The sequence below is a fragment of the Notothenia rossii genome (assembly GCF_949606895.1).
Source record: "Notothenia rossii genome assembly, chromosome: 1".
Lineage (NCBI taxonomy): Eukaryota > Metazoa > Chordata > Actinopteri > Perciformes > Nototheniidae > Notothenia > Notothenia rossii.
Window position 1 is genome coordinate 11,122,728 of NC_136912.1, and position 21,024 is coordinate 11,143,751.

At 39.9% G+C, this 21,024-nt stretch overlaps 1 protein-coding gene and 1 long non-coding RNA gene across 2 annotated transcripts; one reads left to right on the top strand and one right to left on the bottom strand.

Annotated features, from left to right (window-relative positions):
- The first annotated feature begins 983 nt into the window (after positions 1-983).
- On the top strand, positions 984-20,732 carry LOC307039887 (perforin-1-like). Its single transcript, XM_079682323.1, has 11 exons — positions 984-1,061; positions 5,961-6,012; positions 10,871-11,153; positions 11,228-11,307; positions 11,469-11,514; positions 12,838-12,980; positions 13,066-13,204; positions 13,486-13,566; positions 15,872-16,368; positions 17,530-17,623; positions 20,182-20,732. Exons 3-11 carry the CDS (start codon positions 10,890-10,892, stop codon positions 20,392-20,394), a joined length of 1,557 nt encoding a protein of 518 aa, XP_079538449.1. The 5' UTR covers positions 984-1,061; positions 5,961-6,012; positions 10,871-10,889; the 3' UTR covers positions 20,395-20,732.
- Positions 6,266-9,541, bottom strand: LOC307015440. Its single transcript, XR_013801536.1, has 2 exons — positions 7,101-9,541; positions 6,266-6,893 (listed from the first exon to the last, which is right to left on the bottom strand). It is a non-coding gene; the product is annotated as an uncharacterized lncRNA (long non-coding RNA).
- Positions 20,733-21,024: the final 292 nt, after the last annotated feature.

The following is a 21,024-nucleotide window of genomic DNA, read 5'->3' on the forward strand; positions in this document are numbered from 1 at the left end:
CTAGATACTTTTGAAGGTTTAACATAATGAATTGTGCTACTTTTAAAGCAAACAACGATGTTTTCAAATCAGTAATCAAAGAGGTCCGCAAAAACGCTATCGACCAATCAGATTGCTTGATTTGACTTGTCAGTTTTATAAATATATTTACATTTCTTCCGTTACGAAACAAACGTACAAAGCATAAAATGGAAACATTTAAGATTAACTTCGAACTCCGGGGGGGTCTTACTATGGAGGAGTGGATTGAGGAGTGCCTATCTCCAGAAAAAAAAGCACCTAAACTACGACATGCAGAGCTACGTGAAGAGCAGGTAGACCAACTGGAAAAGTAGCACCATTCAAAAGCTTTCTGATGCGGGTCTTGAAACAAAGCACAGAAATTATGACCGTTAGTGGCCACAGGTGCGAAAGCTCTCTCCAGAGCTACTGGAAGCCCAATCTCGGGGACCGGAGAAAGTGGAGCAATATTCTCGCCATGCCAAGCAACAGCCTCGAACAACCGCAACCTATACAAGTGACCACGTAAGCCATTCTACTGATGCTGGACAGTTTTTCAGTGGATGCACAATAAACAGCAACATACAGATTAATGTAAATAAACAGCCAAATAATGGATCAACGCTCTCTGTCTAATATGTTCGCTTGCTGTTAGTGTTGTTGGATAGCAACCACCTTTTGTGCAGAAGGCAACGGAGGGACTATTTTATTTTAAACATCATCATTTACTAATAAAAACTATTTAAATTAGAGTGTGTATTTTTCTTTCATATTGCCACACTTGGTAACCGTTTTATAAAAGCTTCACTTCAGGCCGTGATATATGCTCATTATATCACAGCTAAGGGGCGTGGTTCGGCCCGACGCGAATGAGCATACACGGCCTGTCGTGAGCTATTGCTTAAATATATAACTTGAACCTTAAACCTGAATGTGAAGGCCATCAATAATCAGCTTTTACTGTTCTTATCTCCTCAGATTTGATACTCCCTTTGTTCCCTTCATTTCTTCAGAAGAGAGCGGTAGAAGATAAAAATGCTTCATCCTCTCTTTCCTGGTCAGATTGCCTTGTTTCACTGAAATAGCCTCAATATCACAAAGAATGTAGAAGTGTTCAGCTTTTTTCCACAATAATGTATTCCGGTTGTTGTTGTCATCTCCGGGTATCCCGTGTGCCTGTTCTGTTGCTGATAGCTTGTTATCTTAACTTAATCGATCGTTTTAAAACTCTTGATCACGGCAACTGCCTGACGTTGTAATCACACGTTACTACAGCTTAAGCACTCACAAACTCTCCTTCTCTTAGCGACTGTAACTCCACAGTTGCCTACACTCTTTTCGGGTTTGCTAACGGTAGCTACTTTAGCTTGATAGCTAGCCATGGCTCTTTCCCCACCCTCGGGTGCTATTTCCTGCTCTAACTGTCTCATGTTTGGTTACTCCCCTACCTCCTTTACTGGTACCGATACATGTGTTAAATGTAGTATAGTTGTTAGGTTGGAGGCGGGAATCATAGCCATAGAAGCCCGGCTCCGCATCTTAGAAAATAACTCAGTTACAGTAAAGCCCATGTTAGCCGGTGCGGACCGGCAAAAGGTAGCTCCTCTTAGCCGTCCCCCGGCAACTCCCGAGCAGCAGGGAGAATGGGTGACTGTTCAGAAGGGGCATAACGCGAAACCCGCAGGTCCCCACCAACCCGTTCACGTATCTAACAGATATTCCCCACTCAGCGAGACACCCGCTGAGAAGCCAACTCTGGTTATTGGTAGCTCTATTATGAGACACGTGAATTTAGAGACCGATGCCTCCACAGTCACATGCATTCCGGGGGCCAGAGCGGGCGACGTTGAGGCGCATCTTAAACTGCTGGCTAAAAATAAACGTAAATACAGTAGGATTGTTATTCACGTCGGTGGTAATGATGTTCGTTTACGCCAATCAGAATGCACCAAACTTAATGTGGCGTCGGTGTGTAGTTATGCTAAAACAATGTCGGACACCGTAATCTTCTCTGGTCCCCTCCCCAATCTGATCAATGATGACATGTATAGCCGCATGTCATCATTTCAGCGCTGGTTGTCTTGGTGGTGCCCAGCAAACAATGTGGGCTTCGTGAATAATTGGACAGCCTTCTGGGGAAAACCTGGTCTGATTAAGAGAGACGGCATTCATCCTACTTTGGAAGGTGCAAATCTCATTTCGGCAAACATTTCAGGGCTCTGTGGACTTAATCCATGACAAACTGGAGTTGAGACCAGGAGGCAGAGTCGCAGTCTTACACGCTTCTCTGCGCTCTCTCCTAGGCAGTCATCCATAGGAATCCCGACCCCAATAAAATACCCAATATTAACGGTGTGTGTGTCTGCCCAAGGACAATTTAAGGTAAAACCTAATAGAGGTGTCATACATAATAACCTAATAAAAGTAAATGTAACAACTACTACAGTGCAACAAAACAGGAAGATTAAATGTGGTCTCTTAAACATAAGATCTCTAGCATCTAAAGCAATACTGGTAAATGATTTAATATCAGATTATAATATTGATATATGCTGTCTCACTGAAACTTGGTTGAGACATGAAGAATATGTCAGCATAAATGAGGCCACTCCACCCAGCCATATCAATACTCATATTGCCCGAGGCACGGGCCGAGGAGGTGGAGTTGCAGCAATCTTTGACTCAAGTTTACTTATCAATACTAAACAAAAATTAAATTATACCTCCTTTGAAAGCCTCATTTTCAGTCTTACGCATCCGACCTGGAAAACTTTGCAGCCAATCTTATTTGTTACAGTGTACCGTGCACCAGGTCCTTATTCAGAATTCTTATCAGAATTCTCTGAGTTTTTATCAGCTTTGGTACTTAAAACAGATAAAGTAATTATCGTAGGTGACTTTAATATTCATGTTGACGATGATAAAAATAGTCTTACTGTTGCATTTAATTCTATATTAGATTCTGTTGGTTTCTGTCAGAGTGTAAATAAACCAACCCACTGCTATAATCACACTCTTGACCTTGTTCTGACTTATGGTATTGAAATTGAGCAACTATTAGTCGAACCGCATAATCCTGCTTTATCCGACCATTTCTTAGTAACTTTTGAAGTACTGTTACTAGACTACAAAGCATTAGCCAAAAGCTCCTGCAGCAGAAACCTATCTGTTAGTGCTATAGCCAAATTTAAGGAAGAGATTCCACCAATACTTAACTCGATAGCATGTCTGCATGTAGGGGAGGAAACTTATACAAAATGTACACCCCCCCAAATTGATCATGTTGTTGATAGTGCTACAGATGCGCTGCGAATAAAATTAGACTCTGTTGCTCCTTTGAAAAAGAAGAAAATAAAACAACATAGATTAGCTCCATGGCATAATGCCGAAACCCGCAAAATAAAGCAAAAGTCGAGACAACTTGAAAGGATATGGCGTTCCACTAAACTTGAAGAATCTCGTTTAATTTGGCATATTACTCTCAATGAATATAAGAAAGCACTGCGTAAAGCGAGAGCAGCATACTACTCTTCATTAATAGATGAGAATAAGAATAATACAAGATTTCTTTTCAGCACTGTAGCCAGGCTGACAGAGAGCCACAGCTCGACTGAGCCTTCTATTCCCATAGCACTCAGTAGTAATGATTTTATGTGCTTTTTTAACGATAAAATTGTTACTCTTAGAAACAAAATCAATGACCTCTTGCCTTTGACCAGTATAGTGTTATCAACAGCTCCCGGAAACGTAAGTTCTAATAATATTACACTAGATAGTAAACTAGAATGCTTTTCAGCCATAAACCTTGAACAATTAAATTCAATGATTCTCTCTTCTAAACCATCAACGTGTATCTTAGACCCGATTCCAACTAAGCTGTTAAAAGAAGTTTTTCCATTAATTAGCACTTCTTTATTAAATATTATGAATATGTCTTTATTATCAGGCTATGTTCCAAAATCATTCAAAGTAGCAGTGATAAAACCGCTTCTTAAAAAGCACAACCTCGATCCAGAGGTTTTAGCCAACTATAGACCTATTTCTAATCTTCCGTTCCTCTCAAAAATTCTTGAGAAAGCAGTCGCAAAACAGCTGTGTGATTACTTAAGAAACTATGATTTATTTGAAGATTTTCAGTCTGGCTTTAGAACACAACATAGCACAGAGACAGCTCTGGTTAAAGTCACAAATGACATTCTAATAGCCTCTGACAAGGGACTTGTCTCTATTCTTGTCTTACTCGATCTTAGTGCTGCATTTGATACTATCGACCATGATATCCTATTGCAAAGACTAGAGCACTTAGTTGGCATACAGGGAACTGCTTTAGGCTGGTTTAGGTCTTATCTATCTGAACGCTCTCAGTTTGTACGTGTCAACGATGAATCTTCCATGCAAACCAAAGTTAGTCATGGAGTGCCACAGGGCTCAGTGCTTGGACCTATTTTGTTCACCCTATATATGCTTCCATTAGGCAATATTATAAGGAATCATTCTGTAAACTTTCATTGTTATGCGGATGATACTCAACTATATTTATCAATCAAGCCTGATGAAATTAATCATCTAAATAAAATTCAAGACTGCCTCAAGGACTTAAAAACGTGGATGACCTTAAATTTTTTGATGTTAAACACGACCAAAACTGAAGTTATTGTACTTGGCCCGAAGAATCTACGAAACAAATTATCTAAAGATATATTAACTATGGATGGCATTAATTTGGCCTCCAGTGAGACTGTAAGGAATCTTGGTGTTATATTTGATCAGGATTTATCCTTTAACGCCCACATAAAATCAATTTCAAGGACCGCCTACTTCCATCTACGTAACATTGCAAAAATCAGGCATATCTTGCCTCAAAACGATGCAGAGAAACTAGTCCATGCATTTGTTACTTCAAGGCTGGATTATTGTAACTCCTTATTATCAGGGTGTACCAAGAAGTCAGTCAAGTCGCTTCAGCTGATTCAAAATGCTGCAGCTCGTGTACTAACCAGAGTTAGGAAAAGGGACCACATTACTCCTGTTCTGGCTGCCTTACACTGGCTCCCTATAGAACACAGGATAGAATTTAAAATTCTTCTTCTCGCCTACAAAGCCCTTAATGGGCAGGCGCCATCTTACCTTAAAGAACTCATTATACCCTATTGTCCTACTAGGGCATTGCGTTCCAAGAATGCAGGGTTGTTGGTTGTTCCTAGAGTCTCTAAAAGTACAATGGGAGCCAGAGCCTTTTCTTATCAAGCTCCACTTTTGTGGAATCAGCTTCCAGTTTGTGTTCGGACGGCAGACACCCTATCCGTTTTTAAGAGTGCGCTTAAGACTTTCCTTTTTGATAAAGCTTATAGTTAGGGCTGATTAGATTCAGCCCCTAGTTTTGCTGATATAGGCTTAGTTTGTCGGGGGACATCTTACTTCTTCCTTCTCTCTGTCTATACCTGTGTACTCTCATGTTCCGATTAACCCAGCTTCCCCAAATGTCTTTCTTTTTGGTGTCTATATACGCCGGGAGCCGGAGTCATGGATGATCCTGCGGTCCTGTGTCATGGATTGCGAGTCCTGGATCTTGAGACGTGGCTGCGGTCCTGGATCATAAGTCCTGGATGGATATCCTCGTGGATTCATCTTCTTATTATACACACATGCATTTCAAAACATTTGGACTACCTATGTTGCAAATGTATTATCTTTTCAATTTACACACGGCATCTATTGCACGTCTGTCCGTCCTGGGAGAGGGATCCCTCCTCTGTTGCTCTCCCTGAGGTTTCTCCCATTTTTCCCTTTAAACTGTGGGGTTTTCTCTGGAAGTTTTTCCTTGTACGATGTGAGGGTCTAAGGACAGAGGGTGTCGTATTGTCATACTGATATTCTGTACAAACTGTGAAGTCCACTGAGACAAATGTAACATTTGTGATATTGGGCTATATAAATAAACATTGATTGATTGATTGATTGATTGTGAAGACTAGAAGAGGAGACACAGCATCGACTTTCTTTGTGGAACAGGTAGAACATTTTGTGTCTTTTCTTCTTTATAAGTGAAGCAGAAGCCTTGGTTCTGTTCTCAAAAGCAGCTGATGCTTTAAGCGTTTAAAGAGCCCAGGTTGTAAATGCTTGACTGAATAAATGTAAGGTTTAAAACCCACTTTATCAGTTGTATATATATTAAATATACAATTGTAATTTGCCTTCATACAGCGCATCTACTGCTGCTTAGTAGTTCTATAGGGTCACCTCTAAGAAAAAAAGCACAAATGACTGCATTTATATATATTTATTTAAGTTGTGTGTGAAACATTTTGGCAATTTCATTTCATTAAAACATTTTTGTTCCGTTCATGGTAGGCACAACTTACAGTTGTTCTTGATTGCTAACACACATTTTTTTTTTAATTGCTCAGTTTCTCAGAACACTAAACACAATTCACAAAATCCCACACCCAAAGTGCAAAATACCTCATTTCTCCTGCTAAGTGAAGAACTGCACTCCAAACTACATAAACACTTACCAAATGCAAACTTTAGCACCAAATATAACACACTTCATTCATAATACTAGATGGTTTGACCACCCAACTGCACACTGCTGAGCATAATCTAAAGCACTTTCATCTGTTATGGGCTATACTCTGTACATAGAGGTTTCTGCAGAGAAAGATTGCTTGAGTATACAGAAATACGGTAAATGAAGAAATACAAATGAGTTGTTTAAAAAAATCACATTGTATTCAAAAATCACATTGTGCAACATGCATCTCAGCACCTAGTTACTATGCTTCGGATCTCTCAAAGTGATGCATTGTTTGCCAAAACCCAGTTTGTAGCTGCTGCTTCCTGCCTCATTGGAAATCCTTGGCCTTCCACCTGCACCTCTTTGTTTCTCAGTCCTTCAGATAAACAACAAAGATATAGTGGTTGGTCAGTGTCTGTGTTACAAGTAAGTTTACCACAGTACATTGTGCCGGATGTTTGTACAGTTATAGTATGCAACATGCCAACAATTCAGTAACATTAATGAAGTAAATACGTTTCACACAACAGATATAAGCACTGATATATCTTGAACTATGCAGAGCTATGAACTGGTAACTAACCTGATATCAAGTCTAAGTGTCCGGATTACAGAGGCGACAGCACATCGGCTTAGATTAGGCTGTACCCTCTGTCCAGCCTCTCTCATCGTCAAACCATGGTTGATAACATTTCATTTCATTAGAGAGTATTCTTCGTTGTCCACTTCGTCTCCCTCCAGCTCTACCTCTACCTCTCATTCTCCCTCCTCTCACTCTCACCCACCTCTTCCTCCTCCTCTCACTCTCAGCCCAGCTCTTCCTCTTCCTCATGCTTCCATGTTGGCTTCCATTGATGCTGTAAGAAAGTACTCACCTGTGGTCTTTTCATAGTGCTAACATCCTGATGCCATCAGGTGTTTGGTCAGGTGGAACGTGTTTCTTGATCATTGGTCCATGTGTGAGGCATTTTGAATATCAGAGTTTTAAACCTGCTAACACGTGACTTTATGTCAGATTCCTGTGTCTTACGTGGAGAGACGTGTGCAGTGGTTTGGAAAAAGTGCCATGTTGATTTGCAAATTGTGTGAAAAGCTGAAAACGTGTTTAGAGTTTTGGAGATTTGAGCCAATGTTTTGCTCTTTGAGTGTCAGTTAAAATAATTGTGCTTTATGTAGCATTTTAGTGTGTTAGCAATTGAGAAAAACTGTAATGTATAATAATTGTTTATGAAACATGTCTCTGTAAACACACCATTGACCGAAAAGGAGCAGGGAGAAGAAAATAATCGTATATGACCCAAACATAACAGTATCGTAGGATAATAAGAGAAACACAAAAACTTACTCCAAAAAATACTTAGTTCCCACTTGACAGTTAACGGAAAGAAACAAAACAAACAACAACACAGAAACATGAAATGAAATGATGAATAATGAAAGAGAAACACAAATCAGTGGCTTTTTTTGCAGTTACAGTTTTTCTGGAAACGTAAACTGGAAATGTAATTTTCTTTTTATTTGTGTGTCAATTTGCTCTGTCCTTCTAAGGGCTGTTAGGTAACAGGTGCATTGGCTTATGGAGTAATATTTGTTACTAAAGTTCCTAAAATCATTCCCGAAGCAAGACATCAGAATCTTAATTATTAAACAAATAAATCAAAGTCAGCGATGTGGTCGCTCAGGATATTAACACAGTGATACAATAATATTGCATTACATGGTTAAAATGAATTAGACTGAAGAATTGTTATTTCAATTTTTTAATATATAGTCAATAATACAAGTGATATTTTCCCCACATCTTCTAGGTGTTTTGTTTTAGAGCCCACATCGTCTCCAATGTGTGGTAGCCTTAAACGAAGGATGTGATCCAAATATCAGGAAACACTTTAGTTCACCCAGAACAATACTAAGACGATTCAAACTTCTAATAAGAGACACTTGCTGTATACAGAGTGTGCAGATATAGATGCTAAGGCCTGCCAGGAACAGACATATCTCATTGTGCAGAAATAGTAATACAACTATAAAAAAAGAGAAACTGTGCCGTCAGTAATAAACCCAAAGCTTCAACGCTTATCTTTGCAGTATTTATACAGGGTACCAGGAAACTAGACATTTATTTATCAAAGGGGAAGATAAAACTGTGTAAACCATTAATCAGTTACCTTTTCAACCAGATAATACCAACAATAGAGATAAACACAATACTCACAGGTATCTTTGTTCACACCTCAACAACTGAAGCACAGAGAAAAGACTCATCATCACACATCTCCTAAAGACTTTACAGACTGAACAGCCTGAGAAACGCTGCTGAAAAATAACGATAATAACTAAATGTATACAGCACTTTTCAAAACAAAGTTACGAATGTATTTTTAATGTAGGCCTACAAGATGGACATTTTAAGAAAGAATGCAGTATAATAATTTAGATTAACATCCAAAATAACAAACAAAACGGCAACAAAATAATCTTGACTCGAGAGGCACTTTCTAGATTTGCTTTCAACTGCAGCTCAGGATGTACAGAAGTCCATGCGGTCCAACACAGTGTCATAAAACACACTGCACCAAGCATGTTGGACTTCCTTACAGAGCCCCTCCTCCAACACACGTACGCGTACATGACCAATGAGGGCACGAGATAAGTTTGTGCACAGATGGAAGGCTGACAGGCAGGTAGGCCATCCAGTTACTTTAGCCGGGCCGGCTCAGATGATTGGTCGTGCTTTTTCCAACGCTACGGCTTCCACAGATGAAATATTTTATGTATTTATTGTCAAAGCACTTCAGATATTCATTGCTATCGGGATGTTAAGAGCATTCCATGGAATATAACAAAAAGTGTTTCTGAAATGAATGATCTACCCCACCTTTAAGGAACACAGATGGAACCACTGGTGTTAAAATGATTTGCCCCATTCTCCCAAAAACCTGCTCTTCAGTCAGTGGTGCAGTGTTTTCCTGCTTTTTAAAGGGCATTATTCAGATGTAGTACGATGGAACATGAGGCTAGCGTTTGTAGGGGGCGTTTTGTTTGGATAGGCGTTGGCTCACAATGTCCCACCGCGACTAAAATAAATGATTGTTAAATTTGTCAATTGGACCGAGGGGTTTGAAGACGTTGCAGATAAACGGTTAATAGCCTACATCTGTTTCCTGCTGACAAGCTCACATAGCAATGTATCTTTTCTTTTCTATATAACAAATAAGATAAGATAAGAAAGTACTTTATTGATCCCAATTAGAGAAGTGTTTGTGCTGCAGCAGCATGAAAAGACATGGCATTACACAATACAAATTAAAAGACAAGAAATAAACAAGAAAGTAGAAAATATACATGTTGAATTTACAAATTAACAATAAAAAGATATAAAGCAAGGTATTATATTTACATAAGTATGTGACAGATGGAATATTAAATATGTACTGAATATATAAATGTAAAATGTACAAGGCAAGGCAAGTTTATTTATATAGCACTTTTCTGTACGCGACAATTCAAAGTGCTTTACAAAACAAATTAAAAGACTTTTTAGGAATACATACAGTAAAAACACATATAATGGCATTTTACAACAGGCATTACAAAGCAAAGATAATAAAATAATACAAATAAACACCACAGGTATACAATACATGTTTAAAAGGCATACTGTAGGTCGAATATGAGCAGCTCAATTAAAAGCAGCCAAAGAGATATGTTTTTAGTCTTGATTTAAAAATAGTAAGCGTTTCTGCGGACGTGCATGATTTGGGTAGTTTGTTCCAGAGTGTCGGGGCATAACAGCTAAATGCTGCAGACCCAGAAGACCTGAGGCACCTTGATGGTTCGTAATTATGCAGGAGTTCAACAATATACTTTGGTCCTAAACCATGTAATGATTTAAAAACTAGCAATAGTACTTTAAAATCAATTATTTGGCCGACTGGAAGCCAATGTAGAGATTTCAGAACCGGACTGATGTGATCCACTCTTTTAGTGTTAGTGAGGACACGTACGGTGTGATTTTATTCCAAGAGAAACTATGGAGCCCCTACTAGACCCACACACACACCACAACACAAACTATGCTATAACACCCCTTATTGTGAAATACAAATGATGTGCAATATATATATATATGCCGTTAATAACTGCAATATATACCTGGCTGCTACATCTTCAAAACTTTTACAGGATTGCGTATTTTGTAAATCGTGTAATACCAATATTTGTGTAATATGCATGCTTCTTAGGAAACATTAAGTTGTCTTTGGTTCTTTTCTGCTGTAACAAATGTAAATGTCCCCTCTGTGGGACGAATAAAGTTATTCTGATTCTCTCTTTGTCTTTCTTTTAATTCAGGTTCTCTTTGAATCCAGCCATGCTCTCCTTTTCCCCCCCCCCCCTCCTCCACCTGAGTGTCCTGCTCTTTCTGTCGTCCTCTGTCCTCTCCTGTGGCGTTGGGAACTACAGCCAGTGTCACACCGCCCCCTTCGTCCCGGGACACAACCTGGTGGGGGAGGGCTTCGATGTGGTCACCCTGCAGCGTAAAGGAGCCTACATGATCGACGTGAAGACCTACATGACCCCCGCTGGCACCTGTACGCTCTGCTCCAACCCCCTTCAGGGCCACCAGCTGCAGAAAGTAATAGAGTAAACAATAAGGAGCTTTTACAGTTGCAAAACTGAATAATAAACATGGTGCATTTTCTGTTTCAGCTGCCAGTCTCTGCAGTGGACTGGCGAGCGTTCAGCCGGTGTAACGCTGACCTCTACAGCAGCTCACACACCGACAGCAGGTATCAAAGCACTCATTGGTAGAATGTAATTAAGTACATTTACTTCATTTGAAGTTTGCACTTTAACTGAGTATTTTTTTACACTTTACAGATCTGACCTGAAAGAAAATTACCTTTAAAATTAAAAAGCATTAAAATCGAATTCTAAATTGTGTCCACAGCTCACTGATTCACACGTACACCTCACAGGACAGTAGCGACTGGAAGGTAGAAAACTTCTAACATCTGATAATTACATCGACTTAATGTTAACTGACATGAACATAATAATATATTTAGTTTGCATATATATATAGTATACAGTAAATGTGTATATGTGTATACTGTATATATTTTTTCTTTTTTTCCTCTTATTTAACAACTGAAATGCGTCTCTTTTTTGGGGAAAAAAGAGACGCATATGTTTTGGGAAAAAACACATATTGCCGTATAACAAAATGTTTTCCCGAATTTGGATCAATAAAGTATAGCTTATCTTATTTTATCTTACAACAACAATGATATGGTTAAAGTACATTGCTGCCCATATACGATACATATATACACAGTATGACATACATTGTATTAAATGTGTTTTATGGTTCATATAATTTTGAATACGCTGTGATACTTCCAGTAGTAGTGTATTGCGAACTAATAATGTTTTGAAATTAGGGTTGCAAAGGGGCGAAACATTTCCGGAAAGTTTCCATGGGAAGTTAGGCTGGGGAATTTTGGAAATATTCGATGCAAAATTAAACAAAAAACATGACATTTCAACAGATTTTTTTTTATTTTAATTTTTTTAAGTAGAACAGAACAAGTTTGAATTATTTTATTGAACAATTATTTGTTTCATTGAAGAACGAAAACAGGAATGTTGAGTTAAATATTACTCATCCAACCCCACTCATTCAAAAATGAACAGAAATGCCCCCCCCATCCAAAGATTCCCACAAAGTCCCATTCAAAATGTTAAATGAAAAGAGCCCTTCTCCCTCCGAAAAGTCCCATTAAACATGCACATCTTCCTTCAAGCAATCCTCTGCATTTTTGCTAAAGCCTTTCAGTCGATGGGCTCTTCCTGGGCCTCATCAACATCACACTCTTCCCGTTCAGTGTCACTGTCCAGCCTTGTTGAGGATGGCTCTGTGTCCGGCTCAGAGAGCCTTAGGGTTTGCCCGAATGCCAACCAGTTTTTCCACTCTCACATTTGTGAGCCTGTTGCGAACCTTTGTTTGGTCTCAATAGCCATGTGTGCAGTGTGCTATGGCATGGATATTCAAGTTCAAGTAATGGCATCTATTTGTTTTAGTCAAGATTATGCTAAAATAACTTTCCCCAACTATATTTAAGTTCCCTATGAAGAGCCAACCTTCAATTTAGAAAATGCCCAGTTTAATCCAATAAATTGCCGTTAATTGCCATGGAAAGTTTCCATCTTTGAAAATTCCTGGAATTTTGCAACCCTAAAAACTACTTCAATACATTACTGTATATCATGCTGATGATTATAGGTTGACATAAAGCAGCTTTTATTTCATATTTCAGGTTGGCCTTAATGTCGACAAGTTTGTGACTGCGGGGCTGGAGGTGGGAGGAACCAAGTCCTCAGCATATAAATTCTCTTCAGAAAGAACCAGAGAGGACCGCTACTCCTTCAGCACCCACAGGGTCAGCTGCAGCCACTATGGGTACGCTGTGAACACTCCTGAAACACCCAGGAGTTTGGATTAAAGTTTGTCAAGAAAATGAACTAATCTGTGTCTTTGTGTGTAGTTACCGTGTGTCCCTCAGACCGCCCCTCAGCTCTGAGTTCACTAAAGACTTGGAGAGGCTGCCGAGTTCCTACAACTCCTACACCAGGACTCAGTTCAGTGATCTCCTACACACCTACGGCACTCACTACATCCGCCAGGTAAACACACACACACACAGGCACACACACACACACACACACACACACACACACACACACACACACACACACACACACACACACACACACGCACGCACGCACGCACGCACACGCACACGCACACACACATTTCAATCAGAAACAGGTTTATTACCAGGTAGGTTGAAACGTACGAGGAATTTGACTTGGTGTCGTTATTTTTCTGTTTTGTGCGTAAAAAATAAAGGGAACATTTTATAAAACCATGTTTTTTTGTCTCCACAACATTGTGCTACATTCAGGTTTACCTCGGGGGGCGACTCAGGCGAGTCACAGCTTCACGGACCTGTTTGTCCTCTCTGAATGGACTCACCTCAAATGAGGTACAAAAACCGCACATGTCTTTACAGTCTGCACGGAAACAAATCACTGTCTGCCACTATTGGAGTATGAATGTGTGTTACGGCCCGTCTACACAACAGGCATCGAAAAATGCTTTCAACGCTTCGCCCATTCACTTGAATGGGGTGACGTAGAAGATTTGTAATCTTCGCCGAACTGCATTTTGGGGAGCATGGCATGGCTTTGCAAGCATCACGAGCATCTATCGGCATCAAAAGTTGAACAATGTTCAACTTTTGAGGCTCGATGCTTGGCATCAGCCAATCAAATCCCGTTTGTGCTATTCCCGCCAGTACAAGCGCTAGCCAATCAAACCGCGTGTATGCTGATACCGCACGTCTTGACTATTTTCCATATGTCATAAAATGGAGGATACATTTATCATTGCCATGGCAAGTGTCCCAGTCCTGTATGACTGTACTCTGTTCACCTACCGGGACCTAAACCGGAGGAACCAGGCATGGCGGGAGGTGGCAGAGACAGTTGGTGAAACTGGTAGGTTTTCAACTGTTTGGGGAGTTTATACCCAGTTTACTTCGTTGAAGAAGCGGGCTTTTTTTTTGCTTTGTATGCCGGGGGCGGGCGGGAGATTCCTGATTGGTTGTTGGTCGCCTTGGGCCCGAGAAATCGCCAAGCCTCAGACACGCCCAGCTTCAAGATTTTTTGATGCCTGTAGTGTAAACGGGCCGTTGGTGTGAGGCGAGGTATGGTGGCCGACAGGTGCAAACAATAGATGTTTCTTCATTTGCATGTGTTTTGTATTTTGGCACATTTGTGGGTTTTTTTCTTTTAATCTGCCACGTGTGTGTCCTAATGGAAGTGTTTTGGGCCGTCATAGCACTTTAGCAGGTTTTGCACCTGTCTGCCGCCGTAGGTATGCAATACCATTAACATTCAAGAGTCCCACTAAAAAGGCAACAATCTTGGTAAATGCAGTCCATTGACAATTAACTCTAAACAGTGGTGAAAGCAATATGCAGCAATATTCATTTAGGTAAATATTATATTCATAATCATAGTCAAAGTACAAAAGTAATAGCATCAAAATATAAGGGAGGCTGTGGCGCAGTGAACTAGTGCATTGGTGTTCGGATCAGGGGAGCACAGCCTAGTCCTGCACGGGTCTGATTTTCAAGACTCGCTCCCGCCCCGCACCCGCGACGTGCAATACCGAACCCGCCCCGCTACCTGCACATATTGCCAATTAGTTCCGCAACCCAACCCGACCCGAACCCGCATATGAGCAGTGAAAACGTGCAATTATTAACACACGCAGTTGCATATTTGTCTAAAAAAGCGTTGGATGTTGGTTATTTTCTGCATCTAGGATGACACCAAAAGCCTCCCAGACGTTGGATTTCGCTCTTGAGGAAGTGTTATTGAAAATGCTGTATTCTCCGCTAGAGAGCTTCACCTCAGCCATTTCGAATGTGGCGCGCTCAGAAGCAGATTGATGCGCTGCAGAGGTTATGATTATGCGCGGTCCCGCAGGGGAGAGGTCTGAGGATTTAAACATTAAATTATTATTATTTTAATATATTTATTATGCAACACCCGCGACCCAACCCGCATCATCTTTGTTTTACCCAGAAGAACCGAACCCGGAAAAAAGCGTTTGAAAAAATACCACCCGCGAATCACCTTTTTTGCGGGTCACCCGTCGGGTACCCGTGGGTCAGAGTCCTGGGTCCGTCCGTGGGTCAGAGTCCTGCACCAGGACTCTGAGCACAGGTTCAAACCCCACTGCAGTCAGCATGTCGTGGTCTCCCTGAGAAACTTCACCCCAAATTGCTCCTGTGGGGATTGTCCACAGTATTGATTATGTAAGTCGCTTTGGATAAAAGCGTCTAACAAGTGACATGTAATGTAATATACTTGAAGTACAGAAAGTACATATTATATACTTCATATTAGTGATTTATAACCAGTGATGCATTATATACTTAAATGATGCAGTTGGTAAAAGTGGTCATGATTGTATATGCTCAAAACATGAATATGTGTTAAGTAGTTTAACTTCTAATAAACCATTATTATGTTTAATTTGTTATGTATGTATAACTCAAAGACAAAGTAGCTATTGAGTTGTCAAGTAAATTAGTGGAGCAGAAGAAAATTATTCGCCTCCAAAATATAGCAAAGTAGAAGAAAAAAGGAGCATAACATTGAAGTATTCAAGTAGAAGTAGTTAAAAAATGATCTTAACTACAGAAGTTAAGTAAATGTGCTTAGCTAAATCCCTTCACCCACTATAAATCCCATCTTTGTGCCCCTCCTGTCCTTCAGGTCCACTCCTGCCTCTCAGTAGGAGTCTCTGTGGGTCTGGGGAAGGTCAGTTTATCAGCCAGCCATAAATCGTGCAGCAACGTGCTCGAGAACAAGGACGTCTCCACCTCATTCATTTCCGGCCTCCACCAACACTACACAGAGGTGATGGGAGGCTCCGGATGGTTGGGGGAGTTTTCTCTCTCCCGTAACGACTCTAAGGGCTACTTGAACTGGCTGAAGTCCCTCAAGGAGCACCCGGACATGGTCTCGTACTCCCTGAGGCCGATGTACGAGCTGATGCCCCTGAAGACCCAGAGGGCGGGGATGAAGGCCGCCATAGAGCAGTATTTAGAGGACAATGCTGTGAATAAGTCCTCCATAGTAACCAACTGTGGGGGGGGCACTCCTAACCTGGCCCCCAACGGCTGTCCTCAAAAGGCCTCAAGGGGAAAGCTGGAGGTGATCATCATCCGAGGCTGGAACCTGAAAGGGGATCTGACCGGCAGGACGGAGAGGTGAGGAGGGGCATGTAGACCTGGAGGAGGTTTATCAAACAGCTGGGCTTCTAATCAGAGGTGGGAAGCAGTGGAGTAGAAATACTTTGTTACTATACTTAGGTACATTTTTCTGGTATCAGTACTTTACTCCAATACTTAATTTTCTTACGACTTTTTACTTTGACTTCTTACATTTTGAACACAAATACCTGAACTTTCTACTTCTTCCATTTGCCAAACAGGCTGGTTCCTTTAGTTTGAATGTGTGTTTGGTGGCGTGATCATTATTATTTAGAGTCATTGCGTGCCTATTGATTTGAACACGATCCGTGTATCCATCATTTCCTGGTCTTCTCTAAAGAAGAGGGACCAATGAAAACGTTGTCATGTTGCTGTTGTTCAGCATGGAAACATTCATTAGCTAACAATGACATTATTGTTCTATTAATATAAAGGGAGGTCAGGTACTCTTTAAAACAGCTGCTAGTTATGGGTACTTTTTACTGAAGTACATTTCAAAGCCCTCTTTACTTTCACTTGAGTAAAGAAGTTTAGTCAGTACTTCTACCAGAGTCATTTTAAACACGAGTATCTGTACTTCTACTTGAGTAAAGGATGAGTGTACTTTTGCCATCTCTGTCCATTATAAGCAGGTCCCTCTTCTTTAGAGAAGACCAGGAAATGATGGATACGCGGATCGTGTTAAAAATCAATAGGCACGCAATGACTCTAAATAATAATAGAAGTTGAAGGGGAAAGTACAGATATCTGTGTTAAAAATGTAAGAAGTAAAAGTAAAAAGTACTGATACCAGAAAAATACACTTCAGTAGAGTAACAAAATATTTGTACTCCACCTCTGATAATGGGATTTTGTCATCAGGATACAAAAAAGAGGCAACTGAAAAGACGTAAGAGGATCAATCTCAATGTAGGGCGACCTTTACTTGAATCTTCAATTAGCTATTTGAACTTTATAACCAAAACTAAACAATAAAAGTGGGTTTGTAATCAAGTTTTCTGTATTATTTGAGATGCATTCCTTCGATCTTTAGACATATTTTCTCGATTTGTATTCAGTTTTTTATCAGAGGATGTATGTTAATTCGCTATGTTGCTGTATATTCCTGTGAACAGTGGTATTAATCCCCCTGGTGCTTTTTCATTTGTTTTCTCACAGCTATGCTAAGATGTTCTATGGACCCTTCGAGTACAGGACTCACATGATCTGGTCAAACGACCCCTGGTGGAACTCTTATTATAACCTGGGCAAGGTCGGTAAATCTGCTCATTACCAGCGGTGAAATGTATAGAACTACATTTACGATAAAGAACTCTATGTTTCTTCTCCTAAGTGCTGTACAAATACAAAAATACTTATTTTACAGCAGATGTTCCTATAGCTTCTTGCAGATTTTGATTATTAATACCGAACATAAATGTCAGGTGTTCCAATGTCCTATATTCCGGTTGGCATTGTTACACAGGTGAAAGGTGAGAGGGATCTTTACACGGACAAAAACAGGTGATTTTCCAGTCGTTGGATGCAGTTTAGTTTGATGTTTATTGAAGAGTTTATACAATACCAAGCTAAGAGGCTAAAACTTGCTCTTCGTTGTGACGTGTTCGATACGAGAGTCCGTACTGTAGTTAAAGTTCATGGTGTTTAACTAACCCTCCGATTGTCTTCGGGTCAAATCTGACCGATTTACAACTTTCATCAATCATAACTTTTTTGTTTTACATTCGATTGCATTAAGGCTTTATGATATCCTTCACAGTAGACATTTGAACATATAATAATAATTGCTGATCACCACTTTCATTGAATTTTGGATGATTTAGTCAACTTTGTAACACCCATGGTGTTCCCGGAAGGGAATTAGTAACCATCCGGATCAGATAAAACACACACACACACACACACACACACACACACACACACACACACACACACACACACACACACACACACACACACACACACACACACACACACACACACACACACACACACACACACACAAACACACACACTGATCCTAACCTTAACCATAACCAACACATGCCTAACCCTAACCCTTAACAATACCCTTACCCTAACCCTAAACCTAACCAAGTCTTCACCCTAAAATGAATGATTCCCCTTATGGGGACCTCCATTTTGTCCCCATAAGGGAGGCGAGTCCCCACACGTGACTATGTAAACAGATTTAGGTCCCCACAAGTATAGTAATGCTAGGCCACACACACACACACACACAAACACACACACACACACACACACACACACACACACACACACACACACACACACACACACACACACACACTCTAGATGTGTTCCCCCCCCCCTTATGTGCCCATCCCCCCACATGGATCACACCTGGCACACGCAATACATGTTCAGTGTCTGTTCTTTGTATATTTACTGCAGTTTTTCATGTATACCAGTAGTCTCATACAATATTTACAGTTTGAAAGCGTGTTAAATGAAATTTGGTGATGATTAATGGTTTTTGTGTTAATGTGATAGCAGTTAAAACAGGACTGGTCAAATTTGACCGTGAACACCAAAGCAAGTAGTTGCAACATTACATTTGGGACATAACAATGCATCACTAGTTATAATAAAGAAGTTAATTTAACCTTTATTAGTCCCACAGAGGGGAAATTTGCAGCGTTACAGCAGGAAAGAGCCACAGACAGCTTAGTGTTGCATATCTTACATGCGTTAAAAAAGTATTAAGTTATAATATGATAAAACATATGCTAAAAAAAAAAAAGATAAAAAAGTTACATAATTTTCAAAAATACAGATAAAAAACAAATCAAATCTACAAATCAAATCATGTAGCAGTTCTTAGGATTTAGCAGCCCGGTATATATTACAGTTATTAAAGATGGCATATGTATATAAAGTATATATTGCACATAGTTTGACGGTATTTAACAGCAGCAAGTTACACAATCCACAAAATACAAGATACATACCTTGTAACAGTAACAAGGGTTTAGCAGCCAGGTATAAATTACAAAGTTATTAATGGCATATATATATTGCACATATAGCACATATTGCACAAAGTTGGTTTGTATTTAGCAGCAAGGGTTGTTATAGTCTGTGTTGTGGTGTGTGTAGGAGGGTCTACTAGGGGCATTGCTGGTTGTACAGTCTGACCGCTGCAGGAAGGAAGGACCTGCGGTATCTCTCCGCGTGACAGGTGGGGTGCAGCAGCCTGTCGCTGAAGGTGCTGCACAGTGAGGACAGGGTGTCCTGGAGGGGGTGGGACATATACAAAACATGTCTCTGAAGTGTTTGGCTCCAAATACCAAACAGATCATTGCAGCATTACCCATAATCCCCTCTGTTTCAGCCCTGTTTCAAAAGTGCTGATTCTCTGTCTGTTACTTTAGATGAAAATAAGGAGCCCCTCCCCACGCCCCTCTGAGAGAGATTTGGTTAAAAAGAACACAATGTTGCTCTCGGACAGTGTTTCTCAAACTTCTTCATAGGACCACACCAAGGACCACTTAACCAATAAAAAAACACTCACGGACCACCTTACTTCACAAATATCATATAAATATATATTGGGTTACACAAGCAAAAAAAATCGTTATGACATCATAAAGTGGCCAAAATCTGATCAGCTCATTTTCAGACAGGTTTTTATATAAATGGATCAGAACAAAAAGAGAGAATCTTTTTTCCTGAAACTTTCAGAATCTGTTTACACAGAGGGGACACATGTTTATGTATAAAATACAATAAATGACCTTTAAATGTTAGTTCAATAACCGTTATATTCATTCCTTTTTTTTTGCGAAGGTGGACACACATTTGGGTTTGAGGGTCGAGGTCTGGGACGAGGATTTAAACTTTGACGACCAGCTGGGATCATGTGTGGTGTACCTGAGACAGGGGACACACAGGCACTCCTGTCCGGCCAAAAAAGGCGGCTTCGAGTTCCAGTACACCCTGACCTGCGACCCTCACCTGACCGGAGACAGGTGCAACCGCTACAAACCCTCTCCAAAGTAAGGGAGGAAGTATGGGGCTTCACTTTTCAGAAATTCTGCTTGTTTACCTTTTAAATTCAAACTGAAATCACATTTTGTCATCCATTTTACAGTCAAAATGAATGTCACTGTGTCGAAATTGAAATGGAGACTAAAAGAAAAAAGGCTGATAATAATATTTGTATACAATGGAAGAAGTTCATCATTTTAATAAAAAGAGCTGTGTCTTACTTTCCAGATTAGTAATACTAATATCTGGTTTGGATTAGGAATCAACATGTCTGACTTTTCAACAGAGAATGCTGAATTGTTTTTGAAATATTTCATATTAAATGAAAGGTGGACTGAAACGAATGAAAACAGCTGTGTTTTTGTCTTTTTTACAATGCAATGGATTTGGGTCATTCAAACTATTAAACAAAGCATTTAGACAACAGCAATTACACAACATATAAAAGAAAAGTAAATAAGATCTGTTAACACCTCAAGCCTGCAGGTTTGTTTGATTCATTCTGAAAATTGTATTCATTTTAAATACATTTAAAATATATTTATTACATTTTTTGTTCCAAAACAACAATTGGTCACAAAATATTTGTAAGGGATATTCCTACCATTAAGGAGGATTACATTTGAGTTTGATACATCTTTT

What these genes read in the sequence shown, in the direction of transcription:
- LOC307039887 (XM_079682323.1), top strand. Translation starts at nt 10,890, where the DNA reads ATGCTCTCCTTTTCCCCCCCCCCCCTCCTCCACCTGAGTGTCCTGCTC. An exon ending in AGGACAGTAGCGACTGGAAG is followed by an intron (nt 11,515 to 12,837) that starts GTAGAAAACTTC and finishes TTCATATTTCAG; the next exon opens with GTTGGCCTTAATGTCGACAA. An exon ending in GTCAGCTGCAGCCACTATGG is followed by an intron (nt 12,981 to 13,065) that starts GTACGCTGTGAA and finishes CTTTGTGTGTAG; the next exon opens with TTACCGTGTGTCCCTCAGAC.